The 21,239-nt window shown below is 36.5% G+C and overlaps 1 protein-coding gene across 1 annotated transcript in view; it reads left to right on the plus strand.

Annotated features, from left to right (window-relative positions):
* Positions 1 to 19,584, plus strand: part of stx6 (syntaxin 6) — a 24,041-nt gene extending 4,457 nt beyond the window's left edge. Inside the window, exons 6-8 of the mRNA XM_039811713.1 lie at positions 11,929 to 12,035; positions 14,317 to 14,411; positions 16,822 to 19,584. Of these exons, the coding sequence (XP_039667647.1) occupies positions 11,929 to 12,035; positions 14,317 to 14,411; positions 16,822 to 16,898 (279 nt within the window). The 3' untranslated portion in view covers positions 16,899 to 19,584. The remainder of the gene's footprint in view (positions 1 to 11,928; positions 12,036 to 14,316; positions 14,412 to 16,821) is intronic.
* The last annotated feature ends 1,655 nt before the right edge of the window (positions 19,585 to 21,239 follow it).

Genomic DNA, 21,239 nt, shown 5'->3' on the forward strand with positions numbered 1-21,239 from the left:
GGACACTAGATACACTTTACAGATAGAGACCTATCCCAGGACACTAGATACACTTTACAGATAGAGACCTATCCCAGGACACTAGATACACTTTACAGATAGAGACCTATCCCAGGACACTAGATACACTTTACAGATAGAGACAGAAACCTGGGACAGAACCAGACTCTTGGTTGGCGGCCATCTGCTGCTGCTGGATGGGACACAGAGACGCTGATACAGATATACAGAGACACTGATACAGATATACAGAGACAATGATACAGATATACAGAGACACTGATACAGATATACAGAGACACTGATACAGATATACAGAGACACTGATACAGATATACAGAGACACTGATACAGATATACAGATATACAGATATACAGAGACGCTGATACAGATATACAGAGACACTGATACAGATATACAGAGACACTGATACAGATATACAGAGACACTGATACAGATATACAGAGACAATGATACAGATATACAGAGACACTGATACAGATATACAGAGACACTGATACAGATATACAGAGACAATGATACAGATATACAGAGACACTGATACAGATATACAGAGACACTGATACAGATATACAGAGACACTGATACAGATATACAGAGACACTGATACAGATATACAGATATACAGAGACGCTGATACAGATATACAGAGACACTGATACAGATATACAGAGACAATGATACAGATATACAGATATACAGAGACACTGATACAGATATACAGAGACACTGATACAGATATACAGAGACAATGATACAGATATACAGAGACAATGATACAGATATACAGAGACAATGATACAGATATACAGAGACACTGATACAGATATACAGATATACAGAGACAATGATACAGATATACAGAGACACGATACAGATATACAGAGACACTGATACAGATATACAGAGACACTGATACAGATATACAGAGAACTATACAGATATACAGAGACACTGATACAGATATACAGAGAACTGATACAGATATACAGAGACACTGATACAGATATAAGATATACAGAGACACTGATACAGATACAGAGACACTGATACAGATATACAGAGACACTGATACAGATATACAGAGACACTGATACAGATATACAGAGACGCTGATACAGATATACAGATATACAGAGACACTGATACAGATATACAGAGACACTGATACAGATATACAGAGACGCTGATACAGATATACAGATATACAGAGACACTGATACAGATATACAGAGACACTGATACAGAGACGCTGATACAGATATACAGAGACGCTGATACAGATATACAGATACAGATATACAGATACAGATATACAGATACAGATATACAGATACAGATATACAGATACAGATATACAGATACAGATATACAGATACAGATATACAGATACACTGATACAGATATACAGATACACTGATACAGATATACAGATACACTGATACAGATATACAGATACAGATATACAGATACAGATATACAGATACAGATATACAGATACAGATATACAGATACACTGATACAGATATACAGATACACTGATACAGATATACAGATACACTGATACAGATACACTGATACAGATATACAGAGACGCTGATACAGATACACTGATACAGATATACAGAGACACTGATACAGATATACAGAGACACTGATACAGAGACACTGATACAGATATACAGAGACACTGATACAGATATACAGAGACACTGATACAGAGACACTGATACAGATATACAGAGATTGATACAGATACAGAGACACTGATACAGATATACGATACACTGATACAGATATAGAGACACATACAGAGACACTGATACAGATATACAGAGACGCTATACAGAGACACTGATACAGATATACAGAGAGCTATACAGAGACACTGATACAGATATACAGAGTATACAGACACTGATACAGATATACAGAGACACTGATACAGAGACACTGATACAGATATACAGAGACACTGATACAGAGACACTGATACAGATATACAGATACACTGATACAGATATACAGAGACACTGATACAGAGACACTGATACAGATATACAGAGACACTGATACAGAGACACTGATACAGATATACAGAGACGCTGATACAGAGACACTGATACAGATATACAGATACACTGATACAGATATACAGAGACACTGATACAGATATACAGAGACGCTGATACAGAGACACTGATACAGATATACAGATACACTGATACAGATATACAGAGACACTGATACAGATATACAGACCTATACAGATATACAGAGACGCTGATAAGACACTATACAGATATACAGAGACACTGATACAGATATACAGAGACACTGATACAGATATACAGAGACTATACAGATACACTGATACAGATATACAGAGACACTTGATACAGATATACAGAGACACTGATACAGATATACAGAGACGCTGATACAGATACACTGATACAGATATACAGAGACACTGATACAGATATACAGATACACTGATACAGATACACTATACAGATATACAGAGACGCTATACAGATACACTGATACAGATATACAGATAACGATACAGATATACAGATACACTGATACAGATATACAGATACACTGATACAGATATACAGATACACTGATACAGATATACAGAGACACTGATACAGATACACTGATACAGATATACAGATACACTGATACAGATACACTGATACAGATATACAGATACACTGATACAGAGACACTGATACAGATATACAGAGACAATGATACAGATATACAGAGACAATGATACAGATATACAGAGACAATGATACAGATATACAGAGACACTGATACAGATATACAGAGACAATGATACAGATATACAGAGACACTGATCAGATATACAGAGCACTGATACAGATATACAGATACACTGATAGAGATATACAGATACACTGATACAGATACACTGATACAGATATACAGATACACGATACAGATACACTGATACAGATATACAGATATACATACAGAGACACTGATACAGATATACAGATACACAGATCAGATACAGATATACAGAGAAATGATACAGATATACAGAGACATGATACAGATATACAGAGACATGATACAGATATACAGGCACTGATACAGATATACAGAGCACTGATACAGATATAACACATACAGATATACAGAGACACTGATACAGATATACAGATATACAGAGACACTGATACAGATATACAGAGACAATGATACAGATATAGACAATACAGATATACAGAGACAATGATACAGATATACAGAGACACTGATACAGATATACAGAGACACTGATACAGATATACAGAGACACTGATACAGATATACAGAGACACTGATACAGATATACAGATATACAGAGACACTGATACAGATATACAGATATACAGAGACAATGATACAGATATACAGATATACAGAGACAATGATACAGATATACAGAGACACTGATACAGATATACAGAGACACTGATACAGATATACAGAGACACTGATACAGATATACAGAGACACTGATACAGATATACAGAGACACTGATACAGATATACAGAGACACTGATACAGATATACAGAGACACTGATACAGATATACAGAGACAATGATACAGATATACAGAGACACTGATACAGATATACAGAGACACTGATACAGATATACAGACACTGATACAGATATACAGAGACACTGATACAGATATACAGAGACACTGATACAGATATACAGATACACTGATACAGATATACAGAGACACTGATACAGATATACAGAGACACTGATACAGATATACAGAGACAATGATACAGATATACAGATATACAGAGACACTGATACAGATATACAGATATACAGAGACACTGATACAGATATACAGATATACAGAGACACTGATACAGATATACAGATATACAGAGACACTGATACAGATATACAGATATACAGAGACACTGATACAGATATACAGATATACAGAGACACTGATACAGATATACAGAGACACTGATACAGATATACAGAGACACTGATACAGATATACAGATATACAGATATACAGAGACGCTGATACAGATATACAGAGACACTGATACAGATATACAGATATACAGAGACACTGATACAGATATACAGATATACAGAGACACTGATACAGATATAAGAGACACTGATACAGATATACAGATATACAAGACACTGATACAGATATACAGATATACACTGATACAGATATACAGATATACAGAGACACAGATACAGATATACAGATATACAGAGACACTGATACAGATATACAGAGACGCTGATACAGATATACAGATATACAGAGACACTGATACAGATATACAGATATACAGAGACACTGATACAGATATACAGAGACACTGATACAGATATACAGAGACACTGATACAGAGACACTGATACAGATATACAGACACTGATACAGATATACAGAGATACACGATACAGAGACACTGATACAGATATACAGAGATCACTGATACAGATATACAGAGACACTGATACGATATACAGATATACAGAGACACTGATACAGATATACAGAGAGACACTGATACAGATATTACAAGACACTGATACAGATATACAGATATACAGAGACACTGATACAGATATACAGATATACAGAGACACTGATACAGATATACAAGACAATGATACAGATATACAGAGACACTGATACAGATATACAGAGACAATGATACAGATATACAGAGACACTGATACAGATATACAGATATACAGAGACACTGATACAGATATACAGATATACAGAGACACTGATACAGATATACAGATATACAGAGACACTGATACAGATATACAGATATTACAGAGACGTATACAGAGACACTGATACAGATATACAGAGACACTGATACAGATATACAGATATACAGAGACACTGATACAGACACTGATACAGATATACAGAGACACTGATACAAGATACTGATATACAGATATACAGACACTGATACAGATATACAGGAGACACTGATACAGATATACAAGACACTGATACAGATATACAGAGACAATATACAGATATACAGAGACACTGATACAGATATACAGACACTGATACAGATATACAGAGACACTGATACAGATATACAGAGACACTGATACAGATATACAGAGAACTGATACAGATATACAGAGACACTGATACAGATATACAGAGACACTTTACAGATATACAGAGACACTGATACAGATATACAGAGACACTGATACAGATATACAGACACTGATACAGATATACAGAGACACTGATACAGATATACAGATATACAGAGAACTGATACAGATATACAGAGACTGATACAGATATACAGAGAACTGATACAGATATACAGAGACGCTGATACAGATATACAGATATACAGAGACACTGATACAGATATACAGAGACCTGATACAGATAACACAGATATACAGAGACACTGATACAGATATACAGAGACACTGATACAGATATACAGAGACACTGATACAGATATACAGAGACACTGATACAGATATACAGAGACACTGATACAGATATACAGATACAGATATACAGAGACACTGATACAGATATACACAGAGACACTGATACAGATATACAGAGACACGGATACAGATACATACAGATATACAGAGACACTGGATATATAAGATACAGATATACAGAGACACTGATACAGATATACAGAGACACTGATACAGATATACAGAGAACTGATACAGATATACAGATATACAGAGACACTACGATACAGATATACAGAGACACTCACAGATATACAGAGACAAATCGATACAGATATACAGAGACACTGATACAGATATACAGATATACAGAGACACTGATACAGATATACAGATATACAGAGACACTGATACAGATATACAGATATACAGAGACACTGATACAGATATACAGATATACAGAGACACTGATACAGATATACAGATATACAGAGACAATGATACAGATATACAGATATACAGAGACACTGATACAGATATACAGATATACAGAGACACTGATACAGATATACAGATATACAGAGACACTGATACAGATATACAGAGACACTGATACAGAGACACTGATACAGATATACAGAGACACTGATACAGATATACAGAGACACTGATACAGATATACAGATATACAGAGACACTGATACAGAGACACTGATACAGATATACAGAGACACTGATACAGAGATACAGATATACAGAGACACTGATACAGATATACAGAGACACTGATACAGATATACAGAGACACTGATACAGATATACAGAGACACTGATACAGATATACAGAGACACTGATACAGATATACAGAGATACAGATATACAGAGACACTGATACAGATATACAGAGACACTGATACAGATATACAGAGACACTGATACAGATATACAGAGACACTGATACAGATATACAGAGACACTGATACAGATATACAGAGACAGATATACAGATATACAGAGACACTGATACAGATATACAGATATACAGAGACACTGATACAGATATACAGAGACACTGATACAGATATACAGATATACAGAGACACTGATACAATATACAGAGACACTGATACAGATATACAGAGAGACATCTGATACAGATATACAGATATACAGAGACACTGATACAGATATACAGAGACACTGATACAGATATACAGATATACAGAGACACTGATACAGATATACAGAGACACTGATACAGATATACAGAGACACTGATACAGATATACAGACACTGATACAGATATACAGAGACACTGATACAGATATACAGATATACAGAGACACTGATACAGATATACAGAGACACATATACAGATATACAGAGACACTGATACAGATATACAGAGACACTGATACAGATATACAGAGACACTGATACAGATATACAGAGACACTGATACAGATATACAGATATACAGAGACACTGATACAGAGATACAGATATACAGATATACAGAGACACTGATACAGATATACAGAGACACTGATACAGATATACAGAGACACTGATACAGATATACAGAGACACTGATACAGATATACAGAGACACTGATACAGATACAGATACAATTATACAGATATACAGAGACACTAAAGAGACAGATAATACAGAGACACTGATACAGAGACACTGATACAGATATACAGACACGATACAGAGACAATATACAGATATACAGAGACACTGATACAGAGACACTGATACAGATATACAACAACTGATACAGATATACAGAGAATTAGATACAGATATACAGAGACAATGATACAGATATACAGAGACACTGATAAATATACAGAGACACTGATACAGATATACAGAGACACTGATACAGATATACAGAAAAGACACTATACAGATATACAGAGACACTGATACAGATATACAGATATACAGAGACACGATATACAGATATACAGATATACGAGACACTGATACAGATATACAGATATACAGAGATACGATACAGATATACAGAGACACTGATACAGATATACAGAGAAACATACAGATATACAGAGAACTGATACAGATATACAGATATACAGAGACACTGATACAGATACAGATATACAGAGACACTGATACAGATATACAGAGACACTGATACAGATATAGAGAGACACTGATACAGATATACAGATATACAGAGACACTGATACAGATATACAGATATACAGACAAATACAGATATACAGATATACAGAGACAATGATACAGTATATACAGATATACAGAGACACTGATACAGATATACAGAGACACTAATACAGATATACAGAGACACTGATACAGATATACAGAGACACTGATACAGATATACAGAGACACTGATACAGATATACAGAGACACTGATACAGATATAAGAGACGATACAGATATACAGAGACACTGATACAGATATAAAAGAGACACTGATACAGATATACAGAGACACTGATACAGATATACAGATATACAGAGACACTGATACAGATATACGAGATACTGATACAGATATACAGAGACGCTGATACAGATATACAGAGACACTGATACAGAATACAGAGACGCTGATACAGATATACAGATATACAGAGACACTGATACAGATATACAGAGACACTGATACAATATACAGAGATACAGATATACAGATATACGAGACACGATACAGATATACAGAGACACTGATACAGATATACAGAGACCTGATACAGATATACGCAGACACTGATACAGATATACAGAGACACTGATACAGATATACAGATATACAGAGATGATACAGATATACAGAGACACTGATACAGATATACAGAGACTGATACAGATAAATATAGAGACACTGATACAGATATACAGACAGATACAGATATACAGAGACACTGATACAGATATACAGAGACACTGATACAGATATACAGAGACACTGATACAGATATACAGAGATTGATACAGATATACAGAGACACTGATACAGATATACAAGACACTGATACAGATATAAACAGAGACACTGATACAGATATACAGAATACAGACACTAAAAATATACAGAATACAGAGACCTGATACAGATATACAGAGACTATAATATACAGACTGATACAGATATACAAGACACTGATACAGATATACAGAGACTGATACAGATATACAGATATACAGACAATAGATATACAGAGACACTGATATATCAGATATCAGAGACACTGATACAGATATACAGAGACACTGATACAGATATACAGAGACCTGATACAGATATACAGATATAAGAGACACTGATACAGATATACATATACAGAGACAATGATACAGATATACAGATATAGAGACACTGATACAGATATACAGATATACAGAGACAATGATACAGATTATACATATACAGAGACAATATACATATACAGATATACAGACAATGATAACAGATATACAGATATACAGATAACATATACAGATATACAGAGACCGATACAATAGAGACACTGATACAGATATACAGAGACACTGATACAGATATACAGAGACACATACAGATATACAGAGACACTGATACAGATATACAGAACGCTACAGATATACAGACACATACAGTATACAGAGAACGATACAATAACAATATACAGACACTGATACAGATATACAGATATACAGAGACACTGATACAGATATACAGATATACAGAGACTGATACAGATATACAGACACTGATACAGATATAGAGCACTGATACAGATATACAGATATACAGATGATAGATACAGATATACAGAGACCTGATACAGATATACAGATAGAGACTTGATACAGATATACAGAGACACTGATACAGATATACAAAGAGAACGATACAGATATACAGAGATACATAAGACACATACAGATATACATGATACGATATACAGAGACACTGATACAGATATACAGATAAGAGAACATACAGATATACAGAGACACTGATACAGATATACAGAGACACTGATTACAGATATACAACACAGAGCACTGATACAGATATACAGAAATACAGATATACAGATATACAGAGACACTATACAGATATACAGAGACACTGATACAGATATACAGAGACACTGATACAGATATACAGATATACAGAGACACTGATACAGATATACAGATATACAGAGACTGATACAGATATACAAAAACAGATACAGATATACAGATATACAGATATACAGAAAATACAGAACAAATATAGATATACAGAGACCTGATACAGATATACAGAATAACTGATACAGATATACAGAGAACTGATACAATATATAGAACACATACAGATATACAGAGACACTGATACAGATATACAGATATACAGAGACACTGATACAGATATACAGAGACATTGATACAATATACAGAGAACTATACAGATAATATACAGAGCACTGATACAGATATACAGATATACAGAGACACTGATACAGATATACGATATACAGAGACACAATATACAAGAGCACGACAGATATACAGATATACAGAGACAGATACAGATATACGAGAAGATACAGATATACAGATAGACACTGATACAGATATAATACAGACACAATACAGATATACAATATACAGAGACACTGATACAGATACAGATATACGAGACACATACAGATACAGATATACAGAGACATTTACAGATATACAGAGCACGATACAGATATACAGATATACAGAGACTGATACAGATATACAATATACAGAGACACTGATACAGATATACAGAATACAGACACTGATACAGAATACAGATATACAGAGACACTGATACAGATATACAGAGACCAAATATAATATACAGAGACATTATACAGATACAGAGACCTGATACAGATACAATACACAGATATACAAGACACTGATACAGATATACAGATACATACACAGATATACAGAGACATTGATACAGATATACAAGACACTGATACAGATATAGAGACACTGATACAGATATACAGAATACAGAGACACTGATACAGATATACAGAGATATATACAGACATACAGATACATAGATATAGATAAAAGATATACAGAGACACTGATACAGATATATACAGATATACAGAGACATTGATACAGATATACAGAAACATATATACAGATATAACAGAGACACTGATACAGATATACAGATATACAGAGACATACAGATACACATATACAGAGACACTGATACAGATATACAGGACAACATACAGATATACAGATATACAGAGACACTGATACAGATATACAGATATACAGAGACATTGATACAATATACAGAGACCTGATCGATATACAGATATACAGAGAGACTGATACAGATATACAGATATACAGAGACATTGATACAGATATACAGAGACACTGATACAAATAACAGATATACAGAGAAACTGATACAGATATACAGATATACAGAGACATTGATACAGATATACAAGACACTGTACAGATATACAGAGACGCGATACGATAAAACAGATATACAGAGACACTGATACAGATATACAGATATACAGAACACTGATACAGATATACAGATATACAGAGACACTGATACAGATATACAGATATATTACAGATTACACTATACAGATATACAGAGACAATTGATACAGATATACAACGAGATACGATACAGATATACAGAGACACTGATACAGATATACAGAGACACTGATACAGATATACAGATATACAAAGACACTAACTGATACAGATATACAGAGACACTGATACAGATATACAGAAGACACTGATACAGATATACAGAGACACTGATACAGATATACAAAGACACTGATACAGATATACAGAGACACTGATACAGATATACAGAGACACTGATATACATTGAGACACATACAGATATACAGAGACACTGATACAGATATACAGAGACACTGATACAGATATACAGAGACACTGATACAGATATACAGAGACACTGATACAGATATACAGATATACAGATATACAGAGACACTGATACAGATATACAGAGACACTGATACAGATATACAGATATACAGAGGACACTGATACAGATATACAGAGACACTGATACAGATATACAGAGACACTGATACAGATATACAGAAACACTGATACAGATATACAGAGACACTGATACAGATATACAGAGACACTGATACAGATATACAGAGACACTGCTACAGATATACAGAGACACTGATAGCAGTTGATAACAGTGGCAATTATATCAACATTAGTGTGTGTGTGTGTCTGTCTCTCTGTGTGTGTGTGTGTGTGTGTGTGTGTGTGTGTGTGTCTCTCTGTGTGCGTTTTAACAGCTGATGGCGGAGCAGCAAGATGAACAGCTGGAACTGGTGTCGGGAACGATCGGAGTCCTGAAGAACATGTCCGAGAGGATCGGCATGGAGCTGGATGAACAGGCAGTGTAAGGAGCTTCACACAATATACATTACGGAGCAGTGTGGATGTAGCCGTAGCCTCATCTAGAAGGAGGGGTAACACCAGAGATGTTCACAAGTCATTTTTTGGAAGTCCAAGACAAGTCTCAAGTCTCTGACCATCTGATCTGTCCCACAAATCTATTAAATTCAAAGCATGTCCTGTAGCTACCATCCAGACAGTACAGTATTAAAATCAGTTGTAGGATAACTTTATGGGGTCTACTTAACACATCCCTCTAGCCCTCGGACCTGGTGAAATATTAACCTAAGTCTGTCACATCATACAACTATAAAAATACAATTGTTCCCATCATTAGCACAACACTTAGCGATGGTTAGCTTGTTACCTGTGATGATATATTCTAAATGTAACGTCTCTTTCACTCAAAAAAATGTCTAATGTCGAAGTGGAAAACAAGAGAATAGTGGCAGCGCCACGCCAGTTACAGAACAACATGCATCTCAGTGTCAGTCCAAATTACGCATAATATGCAGGAGGCCTGCACGATAAATTGTTATAAAATCACGATCTTGATTCACCCTGTTCACGATAACATTTTTAAATGACTTTGATTTTAAAAAAAAATAAAAAATTTGGATTTTCGGCCTTTATTTTGGTAGGACATCTCTCACACAGTTCAGGTCTTCACCCTCAGCCAATGACAAAGCACTTTTAGTCACATGTTTCACTCGTCGAGCGAGCGCGGAAGTTCGGAAATAAACCAAATGGATACTGATGAAAATCCAGGTACTAGGGATGAGAATCAGCCAACCAATCAGTCTCTTTTTGGTAGCCTACTGTACTAAAATGGCCAGTATTTACTTTATTTTCTTTATTCATTGAAGCCTCTATGTTTACAGACTTGTGGTAATGTGCAATGTGCTCTAGGTGCTAAAAATCAATGTTTGGTACTGCCAATTTTTTTTTTGTCATGGTTCATATGTGCAATAAACATTACACATCGTGAGAAAAAAATCGTGGCAGAGAATCGTGATATAAATTCTAAGCAAAAAAATCGTGATTCATATTTGAATGCAGGCCTAATATGCAGGCCTAATATGCAGTTTGAACTCACTAATGTAATGCCATTTATTTTCTAAGTGTTAGTACGCTCAGTGAAACTGAGCCCAGCGCGAGGGAGACCCGACTCAGAGGAGGAGAGGTTAGTGAGGCCAGCGTCTCCACGGTGACGGCTGCACCACGCATGGATGAAATAATTAAATAGTAACAGAAATATGGACTACAGTAACAGAAATATGTGCAGAATTAAGACCATCCAGATGGTCCAGTGTTTGGTGGACCGGGTACAACTTGTTCACTTAACAGCCTACAAATCATCCACGGGATCAATTATGCATCACATGAGTTAGCCCCCCCGACACAGCGTTTGTTCCTAGGGAGATGGATCTGTGCGTCCCACCTCCTGTGCACCATGGATGTCTGAGCCTCAGCAACTACTAACTATAAAGATACAATGTGCCTGTTCCCAGCATTAGCACAACACTTAGCGATGGTTAGCTTGTTACCTGTGACGATATATGCTAAATGTAACGTCTCAGTCACTGACCTATCTGGGAGCGTTTGGAGATGCCTGATGAAGTCTGACATTGTTGATCCAGCATCATGTATCTTGGTGCCACACACCTTGCATGTAGCTGTTCTCTTACTGCCACTGTTTACCAAGTTATTGAAAACAAAACTAATGACAAAAGGCACAACTCCGGGAGGACTTGGTGTCGCCATCAGCAATGCATTTTGTTTATATGCGAGTGCGCGCACATAAGGCATAACGCATGTGTTACGTTGCACATTATGGCAAAGTGCAGGGGACATGCAGCTCGTCATAGGTTTCCCCAACATATATGCGCCAATAAAAGAAAATAGAAATACGAATATATGAATACATTTAGATTTAAAAAGCAACAATTGCATGAAAACAGGTTGTTGACGAGTCTCGAAGCTCGAGTCTGAGTCAAGTCTGAAGTCAGCTGTTTAAGTGCGACTCGAGTCCCCATCTCTGGGTAACCGAAAAGGAGGGGGGTTAACACAAACCCTGTTTCCTGGTTATTTGCTGGTTATTTGCTGGTTGTTTCCTGGTTATTTGCTGGTTGTTTGCTGGTTGTTTGCTGGTTGTTTGCTGGTTGTTTGCTGGCTGTTTGCTGGCTGTTTCCTGGTATTTGCTGATTGTTTGCTGGTTGTTTCCTGGTTGTTTGCTGGTTGTTTGCTGTCCACATGTGTTAAGTGTCTTTGTGTTTTCCCTGCAGGATGTTGGATGACTTCACTCATGAGGTGGACAACACTCAGTCTAAGATGGACACCGTCATGAAGAAACTGGCCAAAGTGTCTCACATGACCAGCGGTAAACTCCCCAAACCCCCTCCACCCCCCTAAGTGTTTACACTGCAGTAGTGACACAAATAAAGCTAGAATAGAGAAACCGTGATTGATAGTAATAGATAAAGTGAATTATTGGGGGCCAAACAGCAAAGCCGTTCTATGGCATAGAACCATACAGTAAAGTTGTGAAATGTGGCACATTGATTCGGGACAGTCCCATTCATTTCACCAAGTTTTAGGTCTCCACCACATGCAGTCTAGCGCCACCAATGGGTCAAAGTTGGAGTGGCATCCATGCGATTAACTTACTACTGTGGGAAGTCCTAGGGCCGACGCATGCCAGTTTGTGATGTCAACCTAATTGATCCGGCCGCCATATTGGATTTCATCAAAAACACTAAAAAGTTTTCACAGGTCGCAAAATTTCTCAGATTTTCACAAATCTTGGCACAGATGATCTTCAGACCAAGCCGCACAAAAGTTATTCCATTGCATATTGGTATTCGAATTCGCTTGCCCGTCACAGCCAATCAAATTCGACGGCGAAGGCGCTAAACAAGAAGTGAACTCATATCTCGGGGAGGCTTTCGTGTATCAAAACCAATCTCAATACTTGGACTCATGACCCAATTAGGAGGAGTCTGAAGAAATTTTGTGACTTTTGACCACTATGGGGGCGCTATAATCACAGGAAGTAGGCTCATATTTCAGCAACGCTTACATGTATTGAAATCAAACTTGGTACATGGACTTGGCACTTGTGAGAACGCACAGGGACATTGGTGTAATTTGGCCTCTAGGGGCACTGTAACAAAGTAAATGAGCTGATATCTCAGCCATTCTTTATCCAATTGCCATCAAAGTTGCTGTGAGTTGATGTAAAAACAATTTCCCCCTGGGATTATTAAAGTATTTCTGATTCTGATTCTGATTGCTCATGTCATGGCAACGCCAATCCTGCTAGTGTACTGCTTGGCCTCTTCATTGCTGCTTGCAGCTATATTTATTATTAAAGTTTTCAAAACATACAGTAATAGTTATTTATAGACAGTAATAGTTAGTTATAGACAGTAATAGTTACAGACAGTAATAGTTAGTTATAGACAGTAATAGTTAGTAATAGTTAGGTATAGACAGTAATAGTTACAGACAGTAATAATAAGTTATAGACAGTAATAGTTAGTTATAGACAGTAATAATAAGTTAGACAGTAATAGTTAGTTATAGACAGTAATACTTAGTAATAGTTAGGTATAGACAGTAATAGTTAGCTATAGACAGTAATAGTAAGTTATAGACAGTAATAGTTGGTTATAGACAGTAATAATAAGTTAGACAGTAATAGTTAGTTATAGACAGTAATAGTTAGTTACAGACAGTAATAGTTAGACAGTAATAGTTATAGACAGTAATAGTTACAGATAGTAATAGTTATAGACAGTAATAGTTATAGACAGTAATAGTTACAGACAGTAATAGTTAGTTATAGACAGTAATAGTTAGTAATAGTTAGGTATAGACAGTAATAGTTACAGACAGTAATAGTTAGTTATAGACAGTAATAGTTAGTAATAGTTAGGTACAGACAGTAATAATAAGTTATAGACAGTAATAGTTAGTTATAGACAGTAATAATAAGTTAGACAGTAATAGTTAGGTATAGACAGTAATAGTTAGGTATAGACAGTAATAGTTAGCTATAGACAGTAATAGTAAGTTATAGACAGTAATAGTTGGTTATAGACAGTAATAATAAGTTAGACAGTAATAGTTAGTTATAGACAGTAATAGTTAGGTATAGACAGTAATAGTTAGTTATAGACAGTAATAGTCAGTTATAGACAGTAATAGTTATAGACAGTAATAGTTAGTTATAGACAGTAATAGTTAGTTACAGACAGTAATAGTTAGACAGTAATAGTTATAGACAGTAATAGTTACAGATAGTAATAGTTATAGACAGTAATAGTTATAGACAGTAATAGTTACAGACAGTAATAGTTAGTTATAGACAGTAATAGTTAGTAATAGTTAGGTATAGACAGTAATAGTTACAGACAGTAATAGTTAGTTATAGACAGTAATAGTTAGTAATAGTTAGGTACAGACAGTAATAATAAGTTATAGACAGTAATAGTTAGTTATAGACAGTAATAATAAGTTAGACAGTAATAGTTAGGTATAGACAGTAATAGTTAGGTATAGACAGTAATAGTTAGCTATAGACAGTAATAGTAAGTTATAGACAGTAATAGTTGGTTATAGACAGTAATAATAAGTTAGACAGTAATAGTTAGTTATAGACAGTAATAGTTAGGTATAGACAGTAATAGTTAGTTATAGACAGTAATAGTCAGTTATAGACAGTAATAGTTATAGACAGTAATAGTTAATGATGAATGATTTGATTTTAACAGTGTGTCTCTCGACAGACCGTCGCCAGTGGTGTGCTATCGGCGTGTTGCTCGCAATCCTCTTCGTTGTCATCCTCCTCTTCTTCATCCTCTGATTGATGCCTCCAGTCAGCAGAGAACTTGTCTTAACCCTTAAACCTGTGTCTCCTGGAATATACCAGACTATATCAGACTCTACTGGACTCTAATGGACTCTACTGAACTGTAATGGACTCTAATGGACTCTACTGAACTGTAATGGACTCTACTGAACTGTAATGGACTCCACGGGACTGTAATGGACTCTACGGGACTCTACTGGACCACACTATCTGCTTTCCCAATGTTGCACCATTGTGAGCAAAGTCTTGGAGACTCAAGCTGCCAGAACAAAAACATTAGTATTATCGCGCTGATCACTCCGCAGTTTTACCCTGAAACCCGGCCGTAACACGCTGCCTCTGTGTAAACACTCGGCCGCAGATAATAGGAACAATTTGTGCCATCCATCCAACACAAGCAGGCTAATGTTAAGATGTGTTCAGATGAATCACTTTCTCTGTTTAGCTAGCAGGAACCCCAGGAACAGCACTCAGCCTGGCAGTGTCCTCTTGCGGTATTGCAGCTAAAAATCCAGGAAGGATTTTCCCTGTAGACCACCGTAGTAAAAGAGGCGTTTGTAAAACTGGCTTCGTGCTGTGGTTGGAAGCAACTACTATTTGGACAAGACTTTGCACGACTCTACCGGACTCTACCACACCCTACCTGACTCTACTGGACTCTACAGACTGAATGGCACTTTTTTTTTTTTGGTTCTTTAAATGTTAGTTAAAATCATGGCAGAGGTCAAACAGGTGAAAACATGTTCTTTTGATGTTTTATGTTTGTTTTATTTAAAGGGCTGAAAATAACCATTTACACTCCACTTTATCTCCAGTTTAGCTGTAATACCTTCAGTGTAACTTTAAACTCTTAACTCCACTTGAATCTGGAATTAAAATCTAGTTTCATTCCAAGTTTAGTGCAGTTCTGACTTCGTATTTTCCCCATTTAAACTCAGTTTAACTCTAAGTTTAAGTCCACTTTTACCTAAACTGTTGCTCCAGTTTAACTGTGGTTTAATCCCAGTTTAACACCAGTATGACTCTGGTTGTTTAGTCTGAGTTTGCAGCTTATGATATCTATATATGATATAATAATGTAATAACACTAAACTTCCTGTTTGTGTTTACAGATTTTGTGTTTTTTGTTTCACTGACTGAATCTTTGTTTTATGCTGTTTATCCTTGAACGTTTTATTTTACTAAGTATTTTTTGTTTCCTTTAATTCTGAAGTGTATTAATTGTGAACTTTGTTAAACGACCCACTTCCTGCTGCAGCTTCACAATAAAAGCTTTTCCTCTGGAAGGCTTTTATTGTGAAGTGCAGCAGGAAGTGCAGTCCTGAAGGTTAGCGAGCGAAGTAACTGTCTGTTTAATATGAATTTATTAAAGTCATGTGACGGACAAAGCAGCCAATCACATCGTCCCAAACCATCTGATTTTCGGTACTCGTGGCGGTGAAATCTCACGTCTGTTTCCTGTTCCTGTTCACAAAATAAAAGCAGTGTTCAGAAGTCAAAGTCATTAAATACAGAATTTATAAACATTTAACTCCTTCATAAATCCATCCAGTAATTTTACAACATAAGTCAGTATTTTATGCATCTTTAACTTTTAATATAATATTTTGTTCTTCAGCAGATTTTCACTAATTAATCAAAGTTTTTCAAGTTAAACTGAAATTATAGAAATGTTCGGTGTTTTAAATTTAGAAATACATCCGTCAATGTTTCCTTTCAGAAATTCTGGCAACTAAACCAACATGGAGCCCTGAAATAGTAATAATAATAATAATAATAATAATAAAAATACTAATAATACTAAGACTAATAATGATGATAAAGTTAATAATAAACACTTTAAATGTTGCTGATGCATCATGAATCAGAGCAGCAGAACAGATGACTGAAATACTGCTGAAGGCGTTAAGTGTGAAGTTAAGGCGCTGACCCATCGACCTGATAATCAGCCGTCAGACAGTCTGGCGAGGTCGGTGACTCAAGTCTGTTCAGTGTGTCCCGTGCCGTCGTCAGTCGGAGGAGCTGTCAGCTTTAATTTTGGCCGATTTGACTTGTTGAATTGGCCAGTGGGCAGTCGGACTCAATGAGCAATGTGATTGGTGGAGTGCTAACCCTTAACTAGCGAATCCGAGAGCTGCCAACGCCAGTATCTTCTTATTACTAGCCGTAGTATTTCCTTGTGTTCAGCAAGTGATGACAACGATCCTTCTTGACTACCATCACCACTCTCTGATGAAAACAAGGACTGACCACAGCGTGCTCTGTGATTATCACGTCTAGAGAGATTTTCCCTCATTTACGGTTTTCATTTTTTGAGTGACAAATCAGATTAGCGACACCTGCTGTTATGGAGACGTATTACGTCTCTCGCAGGAGCAGAACGTACGCTCAAGTCAGCGTCGCTTCGGTGTGTTCTGAGACAGTTTTTGGACCTCGGGGAGACTGATCAGTCCGACTGGCTTTCCTGCTGACAGTCGGCCGTCGGGTTGGTGTGTTGGAGCCTTTAAACTGTTATTAGGGTTAGGGTAACCCTAATATTAGGGTTACCCTAACCCTTGATCTGTGTATGAAACATCGTCCGTCTGTCTTTATTATTTTATTTCTGTGGACTTCTGAGTGATGTGAAGTTGAAATGTGTTTCAATAAACGGATTCAGAAAATAAAAACTGACTGATCTTTATATTGTTTTCTGCCTGTTTGAAATGAAGACATCTATCAGCAGTATATCAATAATAAAACATAATATAAAGCCGATTTAAAAGTGTCTGACTTTTGATAGAAATGTGGTTTTAACAGACGTCTTTAAAGGTCCCATGACATGGTGCTCTTTTGATGCTTTTATATAGACCTTAGTGGTCCCCTAATACTGTATCTGAAGTCTCTTTTATATAGACCTTAGTGGTCCCCTAATACTGTATCTGAAGTCTCTTTTATATAGACCGTAGTGGTCCCCTAATACTGTATCTGAAGTCTCTTTTATATAGACCTTAGTGGTCCCCTAATACTGTATCTGAAGTCTCTTTTATATAGACCTTAGTGGTCCCCTAATACTGTATCTGAAGTCTCTTTTATATAGACCTTAGTGGTCCCCTAATACTGTATCTGAAGTCTCTTTATATAGACCTTAGTGGTCCCCTAATACTGTATCTGAAGTCTCTTTATATAGACCTTAGTGGTCCCCTAATACTGTATCTGAAGTCTCTTTTATATAGACCTTAGTGGTCCCCTAATACTGTATCTGAAGTCTCTTTTATATAGACCTTAGTGGTCCCCTAATATTGTATCTGAAGTCTCTTTCCCTAAATTCAGCCTTGGTGCAGAATTAGAGCCACTAGAGCCAGTCCCACAATGAGCTTTCCTTAGGATGTGCCATTTCTGTGTCTGTAGCTATTGAGGAGAGAGAGGGGGGGCAAGGTGGAGGGTGGGGGTGTGGCCTTGACCAACTGCCGCTTTGCTCGTTTGAAAGCCATGATGTCTCTCTCTCTTTCTCATGGATGGGCCAAATTCTCTGAGCAGGCAAAGCAGAGAAAGGGGAGGTAACCTTGCTCCTTATGACATCATAAAGGGAAGATTCCAGATCGGCCCATCTGAGCTTTCATTTTCTCAAAGTCAGAGCAGGATACCCAGGGCTCGGTTTACACCTATCACCATTTCTAGGCAGGCTGGGGGAACGCATATTAATGTTAAAAAACCTCAGAGTGAAATGTTTATGCCGTGGGACCTTTTAATCTGCACACAAACCCGTTAGTTTGTTATAAATATATTATAACTGTTCATATGCTGCTGATAAATAAGGAAGGGGTCCAAGCTTTATTTTAATTCTCTGGCTCGAGCCAAATCACCGCACATGCAGGATACGGTTCTTCATTTGGCACTGATTAATGTCAGATCATTGTCTAACAAGACTTTTATGTTAAATGACTTTTTTTTTATCCCGGGAGCTTGACTGCATGTTTCTTTCGGAGACGTGGGTTCAACCCGGTGAGTTCTTCCCCTTCTCAGAGCTTCTTCCTCCGGCATGTTCTTTCTTTAACTCTCCTAGAACCACGGGGAAAGGTGGAGGCCTAGCGACAGTTTTTAAAACCAGTCTGAACTGTAGAAAAACCCCATGTGAACTATATAAGAGCATGTGCACTCATTTACCGCCCTCCTAAATTTAACAAGGAGTTTATCAATGACTTTTCGGCGTTTGTGGCTGGCATTGTGCTAAACTATAATCATTTTTTAATTGTTGGTGATTTTAATATTCATGTTTGCGGTGTTTCTAAGCCTTTGGTCAAGGACTTTTTAAACATTTTGGACTCTTTTAACCTTACTCAGTCTGTGAACAGCCCG

Source organism: Perca fluviatilis, chromosome 9 (genome assembly GCF_010015445.1).
Source record: "Perca fluviatilis chromosome 9, GENO_Pfluv_1.0, whole genome shotgun sequence".
In the NCBI taxonomy this organism is placed as follows: domain Eukaryota; kingdom Metazoa; phylum Chordata; class Actinopteri; order Perciformes; family Percidae; genus Perca; species Perca fluviatilis.